The sequence below is a fragment of the Dendrobates tinctorius genome, unplaced genomic scaffold (assembly GCF_039654945.1).
Source record: "Dendrobates tinctorius isolate UK_male_01 unplaced genomic scaffold, ASM3965494v1 ptg000065l, whole genome shotgun sequence".
In the NCBI taxonomy this organism is placed as follows: domain Eukaryota; kingdom Metazoa; phylum Chordata; class Amphibia; order Anura; family Dendrobatidae; genus Dendrobates; species Dendrobates tinctorius.
The window spans coordinates 36457337-36483502 of record NW_027361733.1 but is presented as its reverse complement, the minus strand read 5'-3'; the positions used below and the strand labels follow the sequence as shown (position 1 = coordinate 36483502).

The 26166-nt window shown below is 43.0% G+C and overlaps 1 protein-coding gene across 2 annotated transcripts in view; it reads left to right on the top strand.

Annotated features, from left to right (window-relative positions):
• The window catches only part of OSBPL2 (oxysterol binding protein like 2), a 71801-nt gene that overhangs the window by 35441 nt on the left and 10194 nt on the right, over positions 1 to 26166 (top strand). The window contains exons 1-6 of one of the 2 annotated variants that reach the window (XM_073580958.1): positions 100 to 123; positions 4483 to 4594; positions 11487 to 11562; positions 12584 to 12718; positions 24028 to 24125; positions 24199 to 24381. In XM_073580958.1, coding sequence (XP_073437059.1) covers positions 4521 to 4594; positions 11487 to 11562; positions 12584 to 12718; positions 24028 to 24125; positions 24199 to 24381 — 566 coding nt within the window. In that variant the 5' untranslated portion in view covers positions 100 to 123; positions 4483 to 4520. Of the gene's footprint in view, positions 1 to 99; positions 124 to 4482; positions 4595 to 11486; positions 11563 to 12583; positions 12719 to 24027; positions 24126 to 24198; positions 24382 to 26166 lie in introns of those variants that run through there. The other variant, XM_073580959.1, reaches the window with a different exon arrangement.

Sequence of the window (26166 nt, the reverse complement as noted above, 5' to 3'; positions counted from 1 at the left end):
GCGGTGAGAGGGGAGTGTCTCTGAGCACGGGATGAGCCGTCCCGAGTGTTGCACATGTCAACAGGTTACTAAATGTTATGCGCTGTCATCTGCCTATTCCAAGCTGCTCGGGTTCCTCATTAAGTGAGTACACCCCGTCATTCTACTTCTTTCTTTTCCTTTTGTTGAGAGAAATTTTAGAACATCGTAAGTAGCCAACACACTTATCAGCCTAAAACATCATTGCTGACACAAATTTCCTTAAAATATCCTCACTTGGGAATTGAATTATCTCCAGGAGGAGTAATAGAGGAACAGCTCTTCACAATTGAGTGTAACAATAGGTTGTGTTTCCACATAGTCACATTTTTTGGTACTGGTTGTAAGTTGGGACTTTACCTACTGACAAAAGAGAAAAGTAGTCAATTTATCCGTAAGTTACCAATTGTATAATTGTATTATTGTACAACAATTATTGTATTGTTAGCGTTGTTACTTATGACTTGTGTTTTGAAACTGTTAAACTGTAAAGCGCTGCGGAATATGTTGGCGCTATATAAATAAAGATTATTATTATTATTATTATTACCAAGAGGAGTAACCAAGGAATATTTTTATTTCCAGAAAACAGGTAAAGCAGGTAGTAAAATTGACACTTTGCCCCATTTACAGTAGTGAGCAGACCTTTTACGCAGGTGTGGAAAAAAAAATTTCTACAAATTGAGAATGATTTCCAAAATTGAAGTGATAATTGTTTTTTTTACTCAAAATAAATAAACAAAAGAGAAATCTAAATCAATTCAATAGTTGGTGACCTTCCTTTACCTTCAAAACCGCATCAATTTTTCTAAGTACACTTAGAGATTTAGTATTATAGTCAAGTGTTGGAGTAACCAATTATACCAAACAGGTGATCATGATCATCATTTTCATATATAGGTTTAAGCACAATCATTAACTGATACACAAATAGATGTGTAGGGGATTTAAAACTGCAAAGGTGAGGTTGTGTAAGACAGTTTTATGTCACAGGTCAAATACCATGGTAAGATTCAGCAAAGCAACAAGACACAAGGTAGTTATACTGCATCAGCAAAGTCTCTCCCAGGCAAGGATTTCAAAGCAGAGAACTATAGACGTAGTGATCTACCAAAGAAGCTTGTTCAGTAGATGAGACACATCATGCTTACTTCCCTTCGATATCCATCAGTTTCATCAACTTAGACCTAACAACAACCAGTGGGACTACACCCATCTACTGTTTGGATAAGTCGGGCCAGATGTGGTCTTCATGAAGAGGAATTACAGTTGAAAAGCCTTGTATTCTTCATGGAAACAAAGACCAGAGACTCAACTATACCTGGAAACATAGGCAGTGGCAAAATGGCAGCAGGTGCTTTGGACTGAAGAGTCAAAGTGTGAAATACTTGAATTTCACAGAATTCAGTTTGTTAGCAGAAGAGCTGGAGATAGTACAATAATGAGTCTGGAGGAGCAGTAAAGCATGGTGGAGGCTCATTGCAATGTTTGGGGCTGAATTTCAGAGAATGGACTTGGGGATTTGGTCAGAATTAATGGCTTCCTTAATGCTGAGAAATACAGGAAGATACTTATCCATCATGTAAAACCATCAGGGAGACAAATGTATTCTACAGTCAGAGAACGACCCAAACATACAGCCAATTTCATTGAGAATGATCTTCAGTGTAAACAAGTATTTCTGGAAGTGATGATACAGAGCTCTAATCTCCACATCCTTGAATCTGTCTGTTATTATATGAAAAGACCAAAGGATTTACACAAGTGAAATCCAGAGAAGATCTGCGATTAGTTCTCCAAGATGTTTGGAACAACCTACCTGCTGAGCTCTTTCAAAAACTGATCAAGTACAAGTGTACCTAGAAGAATTGATGTGGTTTTGAAGACCCTGTGGACAGTCACACCAAATATTGATGTGATTTTAGATTTCTGTATAAATTATCACTCCTATTTTTTATATCACGCTTACTTTGCAGCAATTATTCCACACCTGTATATGTATATCCACCCCTCGATCACGGTTTTCTCCTTTGTTCCCATGACGCCTTCATTTCTCCCATTAATAGATAATTTGTTTTCCTCTTGAGTTTTTCCATTTCCTCTGAATGTTCATTTCTCAATCCTTTCTACTTGCCCTGCTCTGCCCCCTGTGCCCACCTCCTCCTCCCCCATGGTTTGTATGTGTTTGTAGATATTTATCCGCTGGCAGACAGGCGTACAACGCGGCGCTGGTGGAATTTTTCCCGACACAATATCATGTCCATGTATTCAGCGGAAGGGACTGCCCTTTCAGGTCTTGTCAGCAAATGCAAAATAGATAATAAATGAATGGATAAATGAGCTGTTTTGCATCCGCTGAAGGTTCTGCCAGCGCCATTCTTTGCCCCCCCCCCCCCCCCCCCCCTGTATTTTAGGTTTACTTTTCTATGCAAAAGAAAAAAAAAGCGTAGACCTGTAGAGCATTGCCCACGCCAAGATATGCATCGGCACTACTCAAGTAAAATGGATACTTCCCCAGAACTTAGGGGCTGTGTGAGGTCTTGACTGTTCAGCATAACCGAGCCAATGCAAGTTGCCCGCAGAGCTTATTTGGCACGTACAATGCTTGCCATAGGCTGCATGTTTGATGAATGGTCACTTCTTGGCACCATAGCGTAATCTGATTCGTCATATATTTGTTAGTATGATCTTTTTATGCTTAGTAGAGATTTTATTGTAGATGTAGCAGAGCAGAGATTGTCATTTACTGTGATTCATGTAAATCTCCCTGTGTGAGTTAACCATGGGCTTATCTGCAGTTCTATGCAAAACAACAGGTAATCTCTTGTATTATCATGATTGTGCCAAATGGAAACTTGTCCTCCTACAACTAGCATACACAATCCTGCTGCACCTAATAAGGTGGACTCCGCTGCCATGATGGGCCCCTGATGCATATAAAGTGCCACCTTGGAGCTCTGTCTGTCCGGGGTTAATTTATGGTAATATTTTCTCTTCTCTTCCCTTTTTGTTTATTAGAAGATATGAAACACTTTCCAGATGGCAGAGGAATTTCTAAAGTGGGAGAAGAAACATGATTTCTGGGAGCCTAGCTGCCAAAGTAGCACAGCTGAGCTAGGCTGTGTTCACACTTAGGGTGTGTGCACACGCTGCGGAATGCTCTTCGGATTCTTTCCCGCGGATTTAGTAAAATCCGCAGGTAAATCCGCAGGTCAGGAGACCTGCGGGTTTGCCCTGCGGTTTTTCATCTCTACAATGGAGGAGATGGTAAACCGCAGCGGGATACGCAGAAAGAATTGACATGTCATTTCTTTCTGCGGATTTGAAACCCCAGAAAATTCCGCAGTATCTGCACTGCGGTTTTCATTTTACATAGAAAATAAAGGTACTGTACAACGCAGCAGAAACTGCTGCGGATCCGCAGGGCCAAAACCGCTGCGGATCCGCAGCGTGTGCACACACCCTTAGTGTTATTTTTCATGCATTTTTTTATGTAGCCAAATCCTGGTTTCTTAGCAGTAAAGACAAAGCATATAAAACTCCAGTTTTGCAGCGTTTTTTACTTTTTTTTGGGCAATACGTTTTAGGTGCTGATTACATGTGTGTTGTCCACAGTACATGCTTCACAAAGTTAGTAGTATTCACCGAAAAACGTATGTTGCGTTTTTGCTAAATGTTTTTCCACTTTCTTATTGCTTTCTATGGGTGAAAAAATGCTACAAAACGGCTAAAAGTGACATGCTGCTGATTAAATAAAAAAAAGCGCATTAGTCAAGAAAAATGAAATCAAGCATGTGGATGAGGTTTCTGAAATCTCATAGCTTTTGCTGGTACGTTAAACAGTTTTTATTTGCTTAAAAAAATGCTGCATGTGAACAAAGCCTTAGTCACTTGGCACAACCTGTAAATTTACATAGGACTGCAGCTATGGCATTACCTTGCCTCCGTTCACTGATTCAGCTCTGCTACATCGGTGTATCTCATCCACATTACTCGGTGCATCGGCCTTTATGACGATATTTCTGAGCTGTTAGAGAAATACAAACATGCAGTGAAAGATCAATCCATGCAGTTAGGTTACCATGTGTAACCTGGGCAGCGGGGCCCAACCGTGAATATTCAGCATTACTGTGCTTGCATAGGTTGTCCACCAGCCTTGTGTCTTGTGGGAGTCTGTGTGTCAGTCTTTACTGTGGTTGTGGAATTCTCTTCATGAAGAAGGAGGCTCTGGCTGACTTTGTGTTATGACTTTTAGTAGATGATGTAAGAGCTGAAGCCGCAGTTTGTTGAAGGAGAAAGTTTATGTCTGGACTTTGGCCGTGACATGTCATATTGGAGTACATGTTCCTATTGTGCAATATCTAGTAACGTAAAATACACAAAAACTGGGCTGACCTTCAGCTTTTTGTCAGAGCAGGGTTCAGTGTCAGCCGTACGTAACAGTCGCCGTTCTCTCACTGACAGGCACGGACTCTGACAATTCCTCTGGAGAGTTCGCAGAAATGACGCTCCCTGACCAGAACAGGGCGGCCGAGGTTGAGAGGGGTCCACAGGAGAATGGAGTCAAGAAGCACCGGTAAGCCCTTATTTATTAAAAAAAACATATATTATTCCCGTGTTTTTTTTTGTTTTGTTTTTTAAAGGTACACTAACCCTAAAACCACACTTTATCCTACATCCAATGCTTTATGCTATCAGCCATGTCAGAAAGATCAATTCACTACTTTTTCACATACTGATGTCTGTTAATTGGGACAAATAGACTAGGGGTCATTGGGAAGGATTGCAACTTTTGGCCTCACTTTGCTGTAGACAAGTGGATTTTCAATTGAAAGGACTATAGGAAAAGTGATAAATGTATAATTGGACGTGCGACCACCAGAACAGGGGTCTAGAATCGTAGTTCACATGCACAACCCGCTCTTTATTCACTCCTTTGTATTCACCACAGACTATGTATGAAGAAGGGGTCAGTCCCTTTCCAGTAACTTGAGGAACATGGGACCCCCGCTGTTGTGATTGGCAGAGGAAGCGTCAGTCTGACCCCCACTGATGATACATTATTCACCAATAGCCAGGTGATAAACGTTATTGGTGGGAGATCCCTTTTAAAATCGACAAAATCTGTACACAGAAACAATAATGGAAAATCGTTAGACAATAACATCGATGTTAAGAGCTTACAGTCTAAAGTGACAAGCGTATGGTCATTTGGAAATCTTATTTGTTCTTGGATGTAAAGTACGTCTCCTCCTTTCTACATAAACACCTGAATACTTTGCCTTAACTGTTTTTGAGTTATATTGTATTTGCATCCGGAGCTGTATTCAGAATTCTGCTAGTTGTCCTCAGAAAGAGGCAGCAGTTCAGCTCCTCCTGCTGTCAGACGTGTGATCTAACAGCTGAGCGCTGACTATCACTTTTCTCTGGGGTCCCAAAATGCACTGTCCTCCAGTAGCAGGAAACCAGGAGTTTTTGAAGAAGGGAACATCATGAGACCCATGATCTGTGCGTGATGAGGATTTATCAAGAAGCTCAATGTATTATGTCAATTTTGAAGCGGCATTCCCATCTTATAAAATATAACCTATTTCTAGGACCTCTGGAACCCTCAGCAACTCTGAAAATGAATGGGCCAACATTAAGCGGTGATACACCCCAGTAATATGCCATCACTGCTCTCTTTTCTCTCTTTTTTCTCTCTTTTTTTTTTTTTTTTAAAGGTCTAAACTATATAAATTAAAAAGAACATTCTGCGCAGCTGCCACTTAGTAACCCCATATTGTGTAATAGTAACCGATTTCAGAAACGGGCATCTTGACATCATTGTCCTTCCCCGTTTTTTTTTTTTTTTCCATTTTCATTGGATAAGAGATATTGAGCAATTTCAGATGACTATAACATAAACTTGCTCACCAGCCTTGGCCAGTACAGTTCTGGAAAATATATGGGGGTAATATCAAGATTATCAGCTCAGTTGTTTTTGCTGAGATAACAATTATTATCCCCTAACTTCCTACTTCAGTACCTGGTAGAAGAACATCTTATCTCCTGACCCATGCTGCTGATATCACTCATATCACTATGTCTCATGACATACATCAATATGTGTAGCTGTTCTTATGTTGAGTGTGGAGTCGCTGCAACATACATAGGACATTATTCTGCTGGTGGACTCGCTGTTCACATACATTTCTTATTCTGGACTGATCCTGTATTATACTCCAGAGCTGCACTCACTATTCTGCTGGTGGAGTCACTGTGTACATACATTACATTACTTATCCTGTACTGATCCTGAGTTACATCCTGTATTATACTCCAGAGCTGCACTCACTATTCTGCTGGTGGAGTCACTGTGTACATACATTACATTACATATCCTGTACTTATCCTGAGTTACATCCTGTATTATACTCCAGAGCTGCACTCACTATTCTGCTGGTGCAGTCACTGTGTACATACATTACATTACTTATCCTGTACTTATCCTGAGTTACATCATGTATTATACTCCAGAGCTGCACTCACTATTCTGCTGGTGGAGTCACTGTGTACATACATTACATTACTGATCCTGAGTTACATCCTGTATTATACTCCAGAGCTGCACTCACTATTCTGCTGGTGGAGTCACTGTGTACATACTGTACATTACATTACTGATCCTGAGTTACATCCTGTATTATACTCCAGAGCTGCACTCACTATTCTGCTGGTGGAGTCACTGTGTACATACATTACATTACTTATCCTGTACTTATCCTGAGTTACATCCTGTATTATACTCCAGAGCTGCACTCACTATTCTGCTGGTGGAGTCACTGTGTACATACATTACATTACTTATCCTGTACTTATCCTGTACTTATCCTGAGTTACATCATGTATTATACTCCAGAGCTGCACTCACTATTCTGCTGGTGGAGTCACTGTGTACATACATTACATTACTGATCCTGAGTTACATCCTGTATTATACTCCAGAGCTGCACTCACTATTCTGCTGGTGGAGTCACTGTGTACATACATTACATTACTGATCCTGAGTTACATCCTGTATTATACTCCAGAGCTGCACTCACTATTCTGCTGGTGGAGTCACTGTGTGCATACATTACATTACTTATCCTGTACTGATCCTGAGTTACATCCTGTATTATACTCCAGAGCTGCACTCACTATTCTGCTGGTGGAGTCACTGTGTACATACATTACATTACTTATCCTGTACTGATCCTGAGTTACATCCTGTATTATACTCCAGAGCTGCACTCACTATTCTGCAAGTGGAGAATTGTGTATAACCATTAATTATTCTATATTATACTCCAGAGCTGTACTCACAATTCTACAATGACTATTTTATGCCTTTCCTGCTAGTATATTTTCTCCATGCAGTGGGATTTGTATAGCTCTAGGAAGATCAGGTCGCTTTGCCACAGTCTGAATTAGTACAATGCATGTGTGGAATCCCATCAGAGGAACACCACTAAGATTATTTAGGTGCATCTTAGAAGTGAGTTCTTCCGGTGGGAAGCTGCAGAGTAGTGAGTGCTGCCCTGGAGTATTTGATGTAGGATGGAACTCTGGATTAGTACACCATGATCCATAACATGTATTTTTCCGGTGTAAATGATATGTAAGGGGATGTATAATGTTGCTCATGGGCTGTAGGGGGGTCAGCAGTTTAGGTCAGTATACACCATACATAACGTATGTGGATTCTGATTGAGAATCCTCCTAATGTGTGTAAAGACCGGAGAAGTGGATGGCAGCGTCTCTGGCACTGGTGTGAATGCCTCCTCTGGCTGCTGCATGTGTTGGCACTGTGTTAATAATGCAGAATAACTAAATAGAATAAAGAAATGGAAATGATGGCTGCTGTGCTAATGCTTAATGCCCAGACATCATTATAAGGGGGCACTTACTTTAATAATTGCATATAACAGCAGCTATTTATTACTTTTTTAATAAGAGCACTGGGGGCATCGTGCTTAAACAAAAGGTGCCAGTCAGCACGGGGTATAGGCTTTGTATAAACCTTTTAGTAGTGTTGGGTAATTGCAGGAAAGTGCATTAATGTTCCCAACTCCGCCATTTCCCCAATAAACCAGAGTAGTAAACATTGGCTGATCGGACGCTGGCTAATGCGTGCCCAACGAGAATAATGGCCCACATATTACAAAATCTGCGTGATTAGAGGTCCTGGAAGTGACCTCCAATATGGCCGATATTTCCATCTTCCCAGCAGTTTTACCCAGCATTCCCAGAGTCCTGATGGAAAATGTGGGACGTATAATTCCTGTATACGGTAATTACTTCGATTTTCCATTTTTGTGACACTGTATAAGAAGATCTGCGATTTTCCAATATTTTTTATATTCTGATTCCTAGACTGATTCAACCTCTTTGCTTGCTGTCAATGAATTTATTTGAGTCTGAGAAATGTTAGATCAACATGTTTTCACTGCTGAGGATTTGTTACAGTGGCATTTCTGTAAAAGCCAAACCATTTGGACTCCAATGTAGCAAGCTAGCTGGCATACAATGCCTTGCGAAAGTATTCAGCCCCCTGGAACTTTTCAACCTTTTCCCACATATCATGCTTCAAACATAAAGATACCAAATGTAAATTTTTGGTGAAGAATCAACAAGTGGGACACAATTGTGAAGTTGAACGAAATTTATTGGTTATTTTAAATTTTTGTGGAAATTCAAAAACTTAAAGTGTGGCGTGCAATATTATTTGCAGTTCTTATTTAACGTAAAAGTTTGTTGCGCCACCTTTTGCTGCGATTACAGCTACAAGTCGCTTGGGGTATGTCTCTATCAGTTTTGTACATCGAGAGACTGAAATTCTTGACCATTCTTCCTTGGCAAACAGCTCGAGCTCAGTGAGGTTTGATGGAGATCGTTTGTGAACAGCAGTTTTCAGCTCTTTCCACAGATTCTTGATTGGATTCAGGTCTGGACTTTGACTTGGCCATTCTAATACCTGGATATGTTTATTTGTGAACCATTCCATTGTAGATTTTGCTTTATGTTTGGGATCATTGTCTTGTTGGAAGACAAATCTCCGTCCCAGTCTCAGGTCTTTTGCAGAATCCAACAGGTTTTCTTCAAGAATGGTCCTGTATTTGGCTCCATCCATCTTCCCATCAATTTTATCCATCTTCCCTGTCCCTGCTGAAGAAAATCAGGCCCAAACCATGATGCTGCCACCACCATGTTTGACAGTGGGGATGGTGTGTTCAGGGTGATGAGCAGTGCTGCCTTTACGCCAAACATATCGTTTGGCATTGTTGCCAAAAAGTTCTATTTTAGTTTCATCTAACCAGAGCACCTTCACATGTTTGGTGTGTCTCCCAGATGGCTTGGTGCAAACTTTAAACGACACTTTTCATGGATATCTTTGAGAAACGTCTTTCTTCTTGCCACTCTTCCATAAAGGCCAGATTTGTGCAGTGTACGACTGATTGTTGTCCTATGGACAGACTGTCCCACCTCAGCTGTAGATCTCTGCAGTTCATCCAGAGTGATCATGGGCCTCTTGGCTGCATCTATGATCAGTCTTCTCCTTGTTTGAGATAAAAGTTTAGAGGGAAGGCTGGGTCTTGGTAGATTTGCAGTGGTATGATACTCCTTCCATTTCAATATGATCGCTTGCACAGTGCTCCTTGGGATGTTTAAGGTTTTGGAAATCATTTTGTATCCAAATCTGGCTTTAAACTTCTCCACAACAGTATCACAGACCTGCCTGTTGTGTTCCTTAGTCTTCATGATGCTCTCTGTGCTTCAAACAGAACCCTGAGACTATCACAGAGCAGGTGCATTTATATGGAGACTTGATTACACACAGGTGGATTATATTTATCATTAGTCATTTAGGACAACATTGCATCATTCAGAGATCCACAATGAACTTCTGGAGTGAGTTTGCTGCACTGAAATTAAAGGGGCCGAATAATATTGCACGCCCCACTTTTCAGTTTTTGAATTTCCACGAAAATTTAAAATAACCAATAAATTTCGTTCAACTTCACAATTGTGTTCCACTTGTAGTTGATTCTTCACCAAAAATTTACATTTGGTATCTTTATGTTTGAAGCATGATATATGGATAAAGGTTGAAAAGTTCCAAGGAGCTGAATACTTTCGCAAGGCACTGTATGATTGTCCATTGTACCACAGGTGTGAGAAGCATTGGTAAACCCAACAAGATGTATTTAAAAAGCAGACAATATGTCAAATAAATCACTTTATTCATTAATTAAAAAAACCTACAGAATGCAAAAGACCAGATAAAGGGGTTTAATAAAAGGGTCAAGGAGGTTCCATGATGATGGGGAGGAAGGATATAATATGTAATCAGCACAGATATATACAGTGTACATGAACTTTCATAAATACAGAGTATAATAACAAATGTCAAATATTTACACAGAAGATAATTTAATATTGAATGAATATTCCATAGTGCCAAAAAGGATCAGAGTCCTATTATGGGGAGCTGAAGAATTTCAGTGAACCTCCTAACCTAAAAGGGCTAAAGACATGATACAGACAAGAGACACACCACAGCCCCCACCACCACTCCAACGCGCGTTTCGCTTCTGATTCACCAAGTGAGAAGTATTAGGCTTGCAAAAGTTTTTCTAAGTCAGAAACAGGCACTGACCGCAAGCAGAGATTTTTTAAATTAAAATTTGCTGAAACTTTCACTCCTCCATATAAAGCGTGTGATTAAAACAAAATGTGATGAGAATTTGTAAGGGCCTGATAGAACAGGATGACCCCGGAGTTTTATTTTTTTGACGGGAGTGATGTACTCTGCAGCACAAGACTAGCAATTGTGAATCCCCCCGGCTCTCGCTGTCTCACACACAAAGCTTTTAATCTGCGCTCACTGGCGGTGCCTGCTGGAGTTCTTACAAGACTTTGCACCCCTATCAAATCTATAATCTAGTTGTCCCGTGTGTCCAGACTTGGCAGGATTTACAGTTCTGAACCCGGTACATCAGATCTATTCCCTGGCTCCGGGATGACATTTAACCACTGCCTTCCCAGCACCAGCCTGGCACTGGGATGCCGCTATTTATTAGGTGGTCTGCTGAGTGATGATCTCTAGTCCTGGACACTTCGGTTCTACATAGCATTAATCCATCTAGTGGTAATTGGGCAAAATGTCATGTGATGGCAGCCCCTTAGGACTTCCTGTCAGCTGTCTGACCCTGAGCCTCTTTCAGCTACCGTTGAGTGTAATGGTCCGTGCATGGCCAGTGAGAGCTTATGTAGGCTCAGAAGGACACTACTACCCCCATCATTCAGACATCTATGGTGTGTTCTATCAATATGCCGTGCATGTAGCAGGTGGCACAGCCGGAGCATTGCATACACGGCACGTGTCTAATGTATTCCCTCTTATGGCACCTGTGTCTAATGTTTTCCTCCTTTTTGTTTCTCAGGACCACCCTGCCTGCGCCCATGTTCTCTAGAAATAATTTCAGCGTGTGGAGCATATTGAAGAAGTGCATAGGACTGGTAAGTCTGGAGAATATGCTTGTGCTGGGGGCTGTTATGTGGAGGGACAAAGTTTTATTTAACGTTCACATCCGCATCATTGACCTCTATATTGCTGACGTGCATTATGATCACTTGAACCCGGCATGTGACTGCACAGATTAGTAGCCTTATTGTTGTATGAGGCTTTAAAAGGGTTCTCCCATGACCGCAGATGTTGACATGACACTCTTACGTGCAACCACCTACTAATTGGTGAGGTCACCACTGCCTGAACCTCCCCCACTCACTCCCAGAATGAAGGGGCTTCAGTGTAGCCATGTTGCAGTTACGTGACCAATGAATATGGTGTTATAGGGGGCGCAACTGAGCCACTAAGACATCACTGATGATATGGTGGGTTGCAATAATCCAGACGTCCACTTATGCTACAGGTGCTGGATTCTGTAATCCCCGCAGAAGAAGGCAATTTGGAAATGAGTGTAATGTACCCGACAGACGGCTGCCACCTCACTGCTAAGTGTTGTCGTCCATCTTTCCCGAGCACAGGGTTAGGATGAGACTCGATGGTTCTCACAATAATGGCAACACACACAAGTGAATGGTCGCTGGATTTTATGGGGTCCACTAGTGTCCTGGCTTATCAGATGGATATTACAAGTATTTGCTAAATCCAGCAAGGCTCATCTTCAGAGGCATGCACTTCGATATGTCTGAACTGTAATACTGGGCATTGCCTATAGTGGCGCTGTTTCTCTAGGGAATTTTTGAAAAATTCTAGTTTAATATGGAAGCCTGAAAATTTGACAGGAGATGATATAGATCTACTGGCTTATCCTTTTTTTTTTTTTTTTTACGTGGCTGTGCTCTTTAATGGTCTCATGGCACCTGTCATTATATGAAGAGGTTTGACCTGTAGCAATTGCAGATTTTTTTTTTCCCATAAATGATATTATTTTCCTCCTTACGGCAGATAAAGATTTTAATATCCCAGGAGCTGCTCTTCCCAGACGTCTTTTCTTATCTTTCTCTCTGCCTCCAGGAGCTGTCGAAAATCACCATGCCAATCGTCTTTAACGAGCCCCTGAGCTTCCTGCAGAGAATCACAGAATACATGGAGCACACCTACCTGCTGAACAAAGCCTGCTCCTACACAGATCCGCTGCTCAGAATGCAGGTCAGTATCCGGCGCGTGCTTCGCAACGCTTTCTGCATAAATCGAGCGTCTGCCATAAGCAAGCTGGAAAAGGCTGGGCGCTCGGGCTGTGCGCAGACATTGCAGTCTCACCGCAGGGTTGCAGGCGTAACAGCCAGCACCGATCTTTAAAAACTTTGCTGTCAGACGTAATCTGCAAACAACCGGAATCGATCTGTCACTGGCAGGCCTGGAAGCCATAATACAAGCAGAGATGCATGTGTGCTCCTTACTACAAAAGCTGGTTTCATGAGGGTGGCGGGGGGCGACCGGCACAATTGGGATTTTTCGTGTGTAAATCTTCCCGGATGTACGCGAAACATTACGTCCGTACAGCAGCATTGGTTTATTGTAGCAGATTTTCACCGCTGTCTAGTGACAAGAGGTATAAGGTGCTGTATTAATTGGCGTCACTTCCATGACCACATTGTTACAAAGCAACAGCTCTAAGCATGAGACCAAATAAATACACTAAAACAATAGCAGTCTTGTATGGAGAGCACCCAGTAAAGGAGTGCAATTGCAAAAAAGAAAACTTCAGATGTGATTTGCTGTTTACTACTAGGGTCTCCAGTACTTAAGCGGGGTTCTGTTAAGACCATTTTACTACTGAAACTAGTGCTATGGGACCTAGTACAGGAATAAAAATGATACATGCATATTAGCTTGACAGTGCATTGGGGGCATGTCAGTGTACTGGGACTATATTGACACGCCCCCGATGCACTGATGGGCTAATTTCCATGTGGATGATAAAGTTCATGTCAGGGGTTCCATTGGTGATAACTATACTAAGGATATTGATATATTTAAAAGCTTCCTTGATGCCACATAAGTTATCTAGCTATAGAATAGATGCGTAGATTATTAACAATAATGAGGAAACACAGAGAAATGTAGGTGCCAAGTGCTAAAATAACTAGAGCCCCCATACAAAAGGTGCAAGGGTTAATGTCTGACAATGGTAGCTTAGTAATAAATTACTACATATGGATCTTGTTCAACTTCAGCACCAGGCACAAAACACCTGAGCGGTAGATGGATTTTACTCCCCCACTTATGCACCCGACGCACGTTTCGCCGTCCTCAAAGGGTGGGTCATCCCCTGTGCAGGGGGCCACTAGCTTGTCACACTAGCATTCTGACAAGTTACAAACCTGTTTCTTCAATTAAAAAGCCAAGTCACGTGTTCTGGAGGTTACTCCCAGAAGAAGGCTCTAGGAGAAAGGGAGGTTACTCCCAGAAGAAGGCTCTAGTAGAAAGGGAGGTTACTCCCAGAAGAAGGCTCTAGGAGAAAGGGAGGTTACTCCCAGAAGAAGGCTTTAGGAGAAAGGGAGGTTACTCCCAGAAGAAGGCTCTAGGAGAAAGGGAGGTTACTCCCAGAAGATGGTTCTGGGAGAAAGGGAGGTTACTTCAGAAGAAGGCTCTATGAGAAATGGAGGTTACGCCCAGAAGAAGGCTCTAGGAGAAAGGGAGGTTACGCCCAGAAGAAGGCTCTAGGAGAAAGGGAGGTTACGCCCAGAAGAAGGCTCTAGGAGAAAGGGAGGTTACGCCCAGAAGAAGACTCTAGGAGACAGGGAGGTTACTCCCAGAAGAAGGCTCTAGGAGAAAGGGAGGTTACTCCCAGAAGAAGGCTCTAGGAGAAAGGGAGGTTACGCCCAGAAGAAGGCTCTAGGAGACAGGGAGGTTACGCCCAGAAGAAGGCTCTAGGAGAAAGGGAGGTTACTCCCAGAAGAAGGCTCTAGGAGAAAGGGAGGTTACTCCCAGAAGAAGGCTCTAGGAGAAAGGGAGGTTACTCCCAGAAGAAGGCTCTAGGAGAAAGGGAGGTTACTCCCAGAAGAAGGCTCTAGGAGAAAGGGAGGTTACCCCGAAGACGGTTCTGGGAGAAAGGGAGGTTACTCCCAGAAGACGGTTCTGGGAGAAAGGGAGGTTACTCCCAGAAGACGGTTCTGGGAGAAAGGGAGGTTACTCCCAGAAGACGGTTCTGGGAGAAAGGGAGGTTACTCCCAGAAGACGGTTCTGGGAGAAAGGGAGGTTACTCCCAGAAGACGGTTCTGGGAGAAAGGGAGGTTACTCCCAGAAGAAGGTTCTGGGAGAAAGGGAGGTTACTTCAGAAGAAGGCTCTAGGAGAAGGGGAGGTTACTCCCAGAAGAAGGCTCTAGGAGAAAGGGAGGTTACCCCGAAGACGGTTCTGGGAGAAAGGGAGGTTACTTCAGAAGAAGGCTCTAGGAGAAGGGGAGGTTACTCCCAGAAGAAGCCTTTCCTCTTCCTTATTTATTTCTGAGACATTTTCACACTGGCCACTTCAGACTCCTACTTGCAGTAGATTTTTCAGCAGCCTCATTATTGTTACAGGCATGAATACAATGACAGTTGACACCACTTCTAACACAGGATCCACCAATCTTAATAGTTGATGTCACAGCTGTCCCCGCTCTCCCTCCACAAGGACATTTTTGCCCTTGCTCATTAGACACATACATAAGATTAGGGTTGAGATCTGATCATTGTGGCTGATGTACATGTCTATGTCCTGAAACCTCAAGTATGAGACTCCAATAGCCTCAGAAGGTTCTATTTGCTATATAGGTAACTGCCTCTCTGTGCTGCACAGGCTTTCTACAGGTTCTTTCCACTTTAAGCAGCAGAAAGCCTTGGGCATGTTTTTGCTGTGTCGAATGTTTGTGAGGAGGTGTAATGGAGAGGCGGCACAGCAAGTGTATGTAGGCTAATATCCGGTACCGGTCATATGGCAGATCTATACATAGTCCTCTTAATCTGTAATAACTGCACCACTGGGATCCCAGCGCTGTATAAATGAACACACCTAGGCACGTCCAGCTGTCGCAACACAGGAATCCACTCTGGAATGAATGATTTCTAACACGTCCATTGGCCCGGTGCCTGGGATGTTGTACTGGAATGTGGGGAAACCGCACCAGGGTGGTCTTTACTTGCCAAATCTGAGATCACCCGTTCCAGGCCATTACAGGCTAGCTATCGCCTGCACAAAAGAATACACTGGCCCAAATTCAGTGCTTTTATCGGCATAAATCTTCGATAATTGTGTTGGAAAGTTTTGCAACTTTCGAATATACTTTTGTATGTAAGTTCCTCACTGTATTCCACACCTCTGTTTGCTGTTGGTTAAACAGATATCCCCTAAAATTGGTACTTTATTAATAATAAAAAACCACTAGTGTGGTCATACACCAAAAGAAAACGTGACAAATACACAACAAAAGAAAAAGGTGTTCAAACAGAAAACCCACATTTGGGACAACTAGGAATCCCTGATAATTCTGAGCTTGTACCTGCCTGGCCGCGGAGGTTGGCACCCTAGGGGGGAACGTTGTGGCGCCCCCGCTCAACGATGGCTATCCCTAGGGGCCCTGATATACCCTGCAGCCGCTAGTGACACCCTCTACCCGATAGCTGAGGGGACCCCTAATGCTAGACAGAGATATAACTGCTCTAAAGAGGATCCTGTGTCCCACAAGGATTAAAAACAATGGTAGAACACACTTGGCATCTGGTGGTACATATGGGAATTATACTGCATAAAGCTACTCCACATGAGATTTCAATCAGATAATATAATGTATCGATGGAATGCATATATAATAAGACTTCAATGTGACGGCCACGAATTATATGTGACACAATGAGAGTGGGGATATAATGTTACAAACCTAACATATACATCTGACGGCGTTAACGTGAGACGCGCTGATTCCAATGGGCGAGAAGGGAGCATGTGTGGTGTGTGTACTGCATGTCAAACCCGGAAGTTAGAATCGGCCTCAGCCATTGGAGAGCGCGGTGGGACTGTTTGTCTGGAGGTATCTGATTGGTAGTGCATTCTGAGACTGCGGGGATGCCGTAAGATTGATATGAGACGCGCTGATCCCAGTGGGGGAGAGGGGAGCATGCGCGGTGTGTGCGCTGCACGACAAACCCGGAAGTTGGAGTCGTCCTCAGCCATTGGAGAGTGAGGTGAGACCGCTTGTCTTGAGATATCTGATTGGTGGTTCAGGGGTAATGTCTAATAGAGGCATCCTGAGACCGCGGGGACGCCATGTCACGTGAGTGGGTGTAACATATACGCCTTATGGCGGCGGTTATAAAAAGAGGAGTTGAGCTGAGCATCATTTGATATTGCACCTTGTATGGGACACATAATATCGCACTATCTGGCCTCCTGATGAGCCTAAGCAGGCGAAACGCGTTGATGCGTTAACCAATTGATGGCAGGTGACACAAGATGAGTATCGCTGTTGCAATTTTGTGTACATTACTCATGGATGGGAATAGTAAATGCTCCATTAGTTATGCCAGATTGTAACGGGGCATTAAAGATATGCTAATTAATGAGATGCCAGTGAACTAAGCCGCTGGTGATGTTGAAGGTGGATTTCTGTTTGCATCAGTATATTAGTATCTTTATGTGAGGCTGGGGTATCACTGAATGAACTACATGGATTTGGTGATTAATCTCGTTAGCATTATTATATATGCATTCCATCGATACATTATATTATCTGATTGAAATCTCATGTGGAGTAGCTTTATGCAGTATAATTCCCATATGTACCACCAGATGCCAAGTGTGTTCTACCATTGTTTTTAATCCTTGTGGGACACAGGATCCTCTTTAGAGCAGTTATATCTCTGTCTAGCATTAGGGGTCCCCTCAGCTATCGGGTAGAGGGTGTCACTAGCGGCTGCAGGGTATATCAGGGCCCCTAGGGATAGCCATCGTTGAGCGGGGGCGCCACAACGTTCCCCCCTAGGGTGCCAACCTCCGCGGCCAGGCAGGTACAAGCTCAGAATTATCAGGGATTCCTAGTTGTCCCAAATGTGGGTTTTCTGTTTGAACACCTTTTTCTTTTGTTGTGTATTTGTCACGTTTTCTTTTTGGTGTATGACCACACTAGTGTTTTTTTATTATTAATAAAGTACCAATTTTAGGGGATATACATTCATGATAATATTCTAAACCCTTCTTGTATTAATAATTGAGATTGTTGATATTCGAATCTGGAATGGCTGGTTTTCTTATGGGCCCTATAAACTCAGATTTGTGGCTGGAGGATGCAAATCAGGCATTTAATGTAGGGGGGATACCCGAGAACAGTACTGGCCCCTTGGCTCTTAAGAATCTGTTTAATGAAGTGTATGGGGGATATAAAGATTTTTTAAAATCCTGGTGGGAGATTAGGACATTGGAGAATTATTTGAAGAATCGGATTATTCCAAGGGGCCTGAGGATAAATATCAATCCTTCCCCCAGGATTGCCTCACCGGATTTGATGAGTCTGTGGATTAAAGAGTCTATTGAGTCGTCTATCAGATTCATGCAAATTCTATTGGTGGAGGAAAGGAAGGTGCTTGAGAGGTCTACTAGTGAATTAAATAAATTGATTGAATGAGTTTTGAAATTCAAAGGGGATCCTGATTTTAACAGAAGGGAGGGGTTGTTACAAACTTCTGTTGAGAGATATCAGGCCCTGTTGAAAGAGCGAAAACATCTCCAGTTCCATAGGGACTTAAAGGACTTTAGTGAAAATCAGGTGTTCAATTATCAGAAAGAAAGACAATCTGAAGCCTCATCCTCAGATATTGACACTTCCGATACAGAAAGGACAGATAAAACACCGGGTGGTACACATCAGTATAGAGAGACGATATCAAAACAGAGATGGCAAGGTGGGGGCGGCAGATCTGGGAGGAGAGGAAGAGGGCCATACAGGGGAGGGATGAGAACTCAAACCCCATTTTCAGGACCCAATTTTTCGTCTGGGCCTGTTCGGCCCTCTGCCTCTACTTCTTCCTCTTCTTCCTCTTTTTTGGAACAAGGTGCGAGGACGGGTTACCAATTAAGAACCCGGTTCAATCAATAAGGGGCCAGATTATAAACTTGTCCTCGCACATCCTCACGAGGGATGAGCAGAATGTCCTCTCGAAAGGTTTGAACTTTGTACCAACCAATAGGTTCAACTGTTTCGAATGGGTAAAGGATTTAAATCTGTTCTGTAGGAAACTCAAATGGAAAAAGTTCTTCAGACACAATAGTCGGGAGGCATGTAAACAACAGGGCCTAAATGAGGAAGACATTGAGGGATATGAGGCGCTCCTTGGCCTTTTGAGAGAAAATAATAGGGCCCCAATTGCTGGGAAGGGTCCCTTTACCACATTGAGAAATAAAAGTGAAAGGATGCCACCTCAGGGAGATATGGGGAATATTGATGTTTTTGCCCTGTTGGTGGAGAGGGACCTTAAGAGAATAACAACATCAGAGTGGGAGAATGGCGATAATTTGATGGTAAATGAGCGACCAGCCCTAGAGGCTCTCAAGAAAAATGATCAAATAGTGGTGAAACCCTCCGATAAGGGGGGGAATTTGATTATTATGGATCATATCAAATATCGTACCATGTGTAACGCTATATTAAAAGACAATTCCACCTATGAAGTACTGACGGGTAATCCCATGACTACCTATAAGGAGGAACTTCGACTTCTCCTGGATGGAGCTTTGGCTGATGGTTTGATCTCAAAAACAGAATTTGACTTTATCCTCCCTAAATTTCCATTGGTGGCTACTTTTTATGCATTACCAAAGATACATAAGGGGTTGTCCCCCCTAAAAGGGAGGCCAATTGTATCGGGTGTTGATTCTCTGACCCAGAATTGTGGGATTTACATTGACCAGATACTGCGTCCCTTTGTGGTTTCAACTCCATCATATCTGAGGGACACATCAGATCTATTGTTAAAACTAGAGGGTATACATCTTGGAGAGAGCACATGGTTGGCTTCTATTGATATAGAAGCGCTTTATAGCAATATACCACATGAAACAGGCATCAGGGGTGTGGGACACTTTCTGGGTCAGAGATCAATAGCATGTAGAGGGCACAATGTCTTTTTGATGTCCCTCTTGCGGTTCACTCTTACACATAATGCATTTAACTTTGATGGGAAATTCTACCACCAGCTCAGGGGCACCGCGATGGGGAGCCCCTGTGCCCCGTCGTATGCAAATCTGTTCCTGGGCTGGTGGGAGGAGACCATTGTGTTTGGAGGGGAGGAAAGGTGGTGGCACAGTCTGATATCCATGTGGTATAGGTTCATAGATGATGTCTTCGTAATATGGACAGGGGAAAAGGATCAATTCGAAGAATTTGTGAGGGAATTGAACCAGAATGATGTCAATCTTAGGTTTACCTCGGAAATTCATGAAACCGAAATACCATTTTTGGATATTAGAAATAAAAAAGACTTAATGGGAGGTGTATCTACAAGCATATATCGTAAACCAACGAGTACAAATAGTCTGCTGCACTGGCAAAGCCACCACCCAATTCCCCTTAAGAGAGGCATCCCAAAAGGACAGTTCCTCCGTCTTAGGAGGAACTGTTCTAGGAATGATCTATTTCACAAACAAGCTGGGGATATGTTTTGTCGCTTTAAGGATAAGGGGTACCCTAAACACATTCTAGACACAGCATATGATTTTGCAAGTAAAGCAAACAGACAGTCACTGTTGCAGAAACGTGAGGTTGAGGACTCTACGGAGCAGATAAGGATCATCGGGACATATGATGCGGGACATCAGGATGTTAGAAGAGTCCTGGCCAGACATTGGGATGTGCTCAGACTTGATCCAGATCTCAAGGATGTGGTTGGTGAGCGCCCTAATATCACGTTTGGGAAGGGCAAATCCATCAGGGACATTTTAGTCCACAGCCAATATAGGAGACCATTGGTTAGTGGTACATGGCTGGATAGAAAACCCTGTGGTTTTTTTAAGTGCGGGGATTGCAGTTTTTGTAAATTTATGAGACCTGGAAAGTCATTTCGTAGTTCAAATACAGGCAAAGTTTTCTACCAACGAGACTTCTCAAATTGCAAAACCACAGGGGTTGTTTACGTGGCTACCTGCTCATGCCCCAGGGACTACATAGGGAAGACCAGTAGAGAGTTTAGGAGGAGAGTAGGGGAGCATTTGGGCGATGTTAGAAATAAAAGGGATACCCCACTTGCTAGACACATTTGGTTGTGTCATAAGGGTGATCCCGGTGATATTAAATTCAATATCATAGAAGTAGTCAAGATGAACACGAGAGGGGGGAATATGGACAAATTGATCCTCAGAAGAGAATGTGAGTGGATATTCAGGATGGAGTCTATGGAGCCGAGGGGGTTAAATGAACAACTTTCATTTGCCTGTTTCTTATGAGCCACAACTGATTATAGTGACCCTTTTCAAGTATATTGGCCTTCTAGGTTTTGTATTGGGCTCCCGTAAAATTTGGGAGTCCCATGTATTGTCATGGAATATTATATGTATTATCCTCCTCTTTACCGTTTGCCTGTATTTAATAATTTTCATTATACCCCATGGTATCCCCATTAATTATAGTCCCTGAGAGTGTTTATTAGATTGAGGATTATTTTTGGGTTTATCAACCTTGGTCGCATGTTCACACTGCCAGTTTTTGATGCGATTATATACTGTGATTCTCAATTACGCATCTGATGTAAAATGCGCTTATGGGTACAATATTGGATACTCCTGTGGGGATCCGGAGTGTGAGAAATACCAGAGTGGACGCTCTGGTCACTTAAATAAAAGACTTCAATGTGACGGCCACGAATTATATGTGACACAATGAGAGTGGGGATATAATGTTACAAACCTAACATATACATCTGACGGCGTTAACGTGAGACGCGCTGATTCCAATGGGCGAGAAGGGAGCATGTGTGGTGTGTGTACTGCATGTCAAACCCGGAAGTTAGAATCGGCCTCAGCCATTGGAGAGCGCGGTGGGACTGTTTGTCTGGAGGTATCTGATTGGTAGTGCATTCTGAGACCGCGGGGATGCCGTAAGATTGATATGAGACGCGCTGATCCCAGTGGGGGAGAGGGGAGCATGCGCGGTGTGTGCGCTGCATGACAAACCCGGAAGTTGGAGTCGTCCTCAGCCATTGGAGAGCGCGGTGAGACCGCTTGTCTTGAGATATCTGATTGGTGGTTCAGGGGTAATGTCTAATAGAGGCATCCTGAGACCGCGGGGACGCCATGTCACGTGAGTGGGTGTAACATATACGCCTTATGGCGGCGGTTATAAAAAGAGGAGTTGAGCTGAGCATCATTTGATATTGCACCTTGTATGGGACACATAATATCGCACTATCTGGCCTCCCGATGAGCCTAAGCAGGCGAAACGCGTTGAGGCGTTAACCAATTGATGGCAGGTGGCAGGTGACACAAGATGAGTATCGCTGTTGCAATTTTGTGTACATTACTCATGGATGGGAATAGTAAATGCTCCATTAGTTATGCCAGATTGTAACGGGGCATTAAAGATATGCTAATTAATGAGATGCCAGTGAACTAAGCCGCTGGTGATGTTGAAGGTGGATTTCTGTTTGCATCAGTATATTAGTATCTTTATGTGAGGCTGGGGTATCACTGAATGAACTACATGGATTTGGTGATTAATCTCGTTAGCATTATTATATATGCATTCCATCGATACATTATATTATCTGATTGAAATCTCATGTGGAGTAGCTTTATGCAGTATAATTCCCATATGTACCACCAGATGCCAAGTGTGTTCTACCATTGTTTTTAATCCTTGTGGGACACAGGATCCTCTTTAGAGCAGTTATATCTCTGTCTAGCATTAGGGGTCCCCTCAGCTATCGGGTAGAGGGTGTCACTAGCGGCTGCAGGGTATATCAGGGCCCCTAGGGATAGCCATCGTTGAGCGGGGGCGCCACAACGTTCCCCCCTAGGGTGCCAACCTCCGCGGCCAGGCAGGTACAAGCTCAGAATTATCAGGGATTCCTAGTTGTCCCAAATGTGGGTTTTCTGTTTGAACACCTTTTTCTTTTGTTGTGTATTTGTCACGTTTTCTTTTGGTGTATGACCACACTAGTGGTTTTTTATTATTAATAAAGTACCAATTTTAGGGGATATACATTCATGATAATATTCTAAACCCTTCTTGTATTAATAATTGAGACTGTTGGTTAAACAGATCTAAAACTACTCACAGCTGTGGATTTGTTACACTTGTCTCTTCATTTTTGTTAAACAAGTTGTTTTTTTTTTCACTTTTGCAACAAACAGTTACATGTGGGACAATAAAAATGAGTGAAGGACTTACAGAATATATGTCTGCCTATTACATATATCCGCATATCTTATTGAGATAAGGTTCCAACATTACAATAATTTGCCAGTGCAGGTCAGTTCTTGGGAAGGGTCACCAGAGGCTGCGGAGCTGCTTTTCTGACAGATAGTAAAAAGTGATGCAAGACGTTCTGCCGCCTGCGCTGCAGAAAAGAGAAGTGTCACAACAATGACGTGAAGCTGAGCAATATTCCTTCTCTCTTGTTCTCACTGCATTAAACACTAATGACCAGGGCATATAATGAGGGCACAAATCTTGCCAACCTTGGGTGGGCCATAGAATTTTCTAATTCAGTTTTATGGCATAGACAGTGTAGTAAAAATAAAATGTACTTCTCACAGCTGAGGGTTTGTTTCAATCGTATCCAATCCAGGTAATGTGCTGTAAGCCAAGAGCATCAATAGCACAAATCGCGCTCCTGTTTGGTACAATGTGTCGGTGCAGGTGAACTGTACCAGTCTGAAAGGGGGAGGGTTGTCTAGACTGGTCACAAATGTAGCAAACCCTCAGCTGTGAAATGTGATAAATCTGAGATTTTCAGCCCTGGGTTTATATTTCGGGAGAATGCGGGACTAGGGTTCTCGACTCCATTAGTTGGAGGGGGTTACCACTTAACACCATCATCTTGTGAAGTCTTTACTAGCCTTACATGTGCAGAGCTGTGATTAAAGGGGTTGTCTTATAAAAGCAAACCCTCTCTCTATAATTCCAAATAGGAATAATAATAATTATTATTTATATAGCACCAACATATTCCGCAGCGCTTTACAATTCAGAAGTTCATATACAAGTCATTTGTAGCATAATTAAAGATAATACAATAAAATAAAATAATGATGACCCTCCTCCCCCAGAGAAATGCCTTTATCCACTTTTAAAGGAATTCAATCATCGTGCATGACATAGAAAAGTCAGAAAACACCACTGGTGTGACCAGTAACACCACCGATCACCAAAGGGGTCGGCTCACTGTACTGATCTCCATGACCCCCTAATGTTGGTAACATGTGGATAAGATATGCCATATATTGACTTTTGGTGGAGTTCCCCTTTAATTCTTGTTTCTTCCCTGTACAGACAGTGGCCGCTTTTGCAGTCTCCGCTGTGGCATCTCAATGGGAGAGAACAGGGAAACCATTCAACCCTCTTCTTGGAGAAACATATGAATTAGTAAGGTGAGCGTGAGGGATTGTGGGAGCTCAGTAGAAGACCACGACCCCCATCTAACCACTTCTTCATCTCTTCTAGGGAAGACTTAGGGTTCCGATTCATCTCCGAACAAGTCAGCCACCACCCACCCATTAGTGCCTTTTACGCCGAGGGACTGAACAAAGACTTCATCTTCCACGGCTCCATCTATCCCAAGTTAAAGTTCTGGGGGAAGAGTGTAGAAGCCGAACCCCGAGGGACGATCACCTTAGAGCTTCTCAAGTGAGTTTGAGGAGAGGGTCTTGTGAGTGGTGTTTGGCAACACACATCTTCAGAATCTCTACAGTGTGACACCCTCCAATCAAACAGCTCCTTATATCTCTGCTTTCTGGGGTCTTATGTGGAAATTCTAGGCAAAAAAAGCTTGAGGACCATATTTTCTGTCGTTCAGACTTCTCCGAACCAGTACATCTTTTCATATTGTTCTGGTACATTTAGTGTTTTTGCAGTTTTTACACATTCTTTTTGTTCCTAACTGCATCTGCTGATAGGGGGATCCGGCCCCCAGGTAGTTTTTCTTTTTCTAATCTGTCTATGAACATCTTCCTATCGGATCAATCACGTTTGCTTAGATTGTAAATCCATAGTAGTATTCACAGCAGGTGCTGCTTTCTCTTACAAGCCTCCAGCATTTACTATATCCGCTCACGACGATTTGCTAAATCAATATGGTGGCCTTATTGTGCCTTTGTCTTTTTATTTTCTGTTAGTTACCTTTTTTATAGACCAATTCCAGGTTTCTTTAATACTTGAGTTACCATTGAAACATATCTTAAAGGGATATTCCTATTTAAACAAATGATCTCCTATCCACTGGATTGCTATAACTTTTAGATTGTGGTGGGTCTGTCCACTGATCGGCAGAATCAGAAGGTTCCAGGTCCATCTCTCACCTCTAATTCAAGATCATGGCTAGGAGTTGAATGGTGTTCAGGTTGTGCATACACCCTGTCATTCATTTCGGAGCCCATTGCCACTGCCAGTCATGTCCAACGGAGGCTTATGTCAAGAAGAACAAAAGGATAGGCAGTACGAAGTTGATGATGGTGGATCCTTATCTTCTCTTGCAATCAGTTGTCCAGGAGCCACATAAAGTTATCATCAGCACATTCAGTTTACATTAGTCTGTGTATGGGTGCCTAAAGCCCCGTCACACACAGCGCGAGATCGCTGTGTGTGACACTTATCAGTGACCGGCCCCCCTGCCGGTATCGCTGATCGTGCTCGAATGACCTGGACATTTTTTTGATCGTTGGTCTCCCGCTGGCCAGCACGCATCGCTGCGTGTGACAGGCGGGAGACCAGCGAGCTGGAGCTGGTAACCAAGGTAAACATCGGGTTTCCAAGCGCCGCGCTTACAAATCTGATGTTTACCTTGGTTACCAGCTCCCTGCACCAGCGTGCTGGTATCTTAACGTACACTGCGGGTAACTAAGCGACGTGCGTCGCTTGTTACCCGCGTGTCGCTGTCCTGATCGCTGCTGAGATCTGCCTGTTTGGCAGCTCACCAGTGATCATGTAGCGACACACCAGCGATCCTGACAAGTTCATATCGTTGTCGGGATCGCTGGTGAGTCGCTCGATGTGTGACGGGGCCCTAAGATAGCTGAGCGGAGCACTTCATTTTGAGGATCAGTGGGGTTTCAGAAGTCGGATCCATAGCAATCATTAAAGGGGTATTCCCATCTCCCAAGATCCTATCCCAATATGTGGTAGGTATAATAATATTAGCAAATGCATCCAATTGGAAATGTAGTATAGTTCTTCTGATTCGCTATGTCCCTTACCCCGTGTGCAGGGCATTGCAGTAACGTAGGTATCCATGGTTACCACCACTCATCTAGTGACATTTAGTTGCTATTGGCCATAACCATGGATACCTAAGCTACTGCAATGCCCTGTACATGGGGTAAGCAATATGTTGCATGGGGTAAGCATGTGTTGGTTAACAGGAGTACTATACTACATGTCTAATTGGAGGTATTTGCTAATAATATTACTACACTT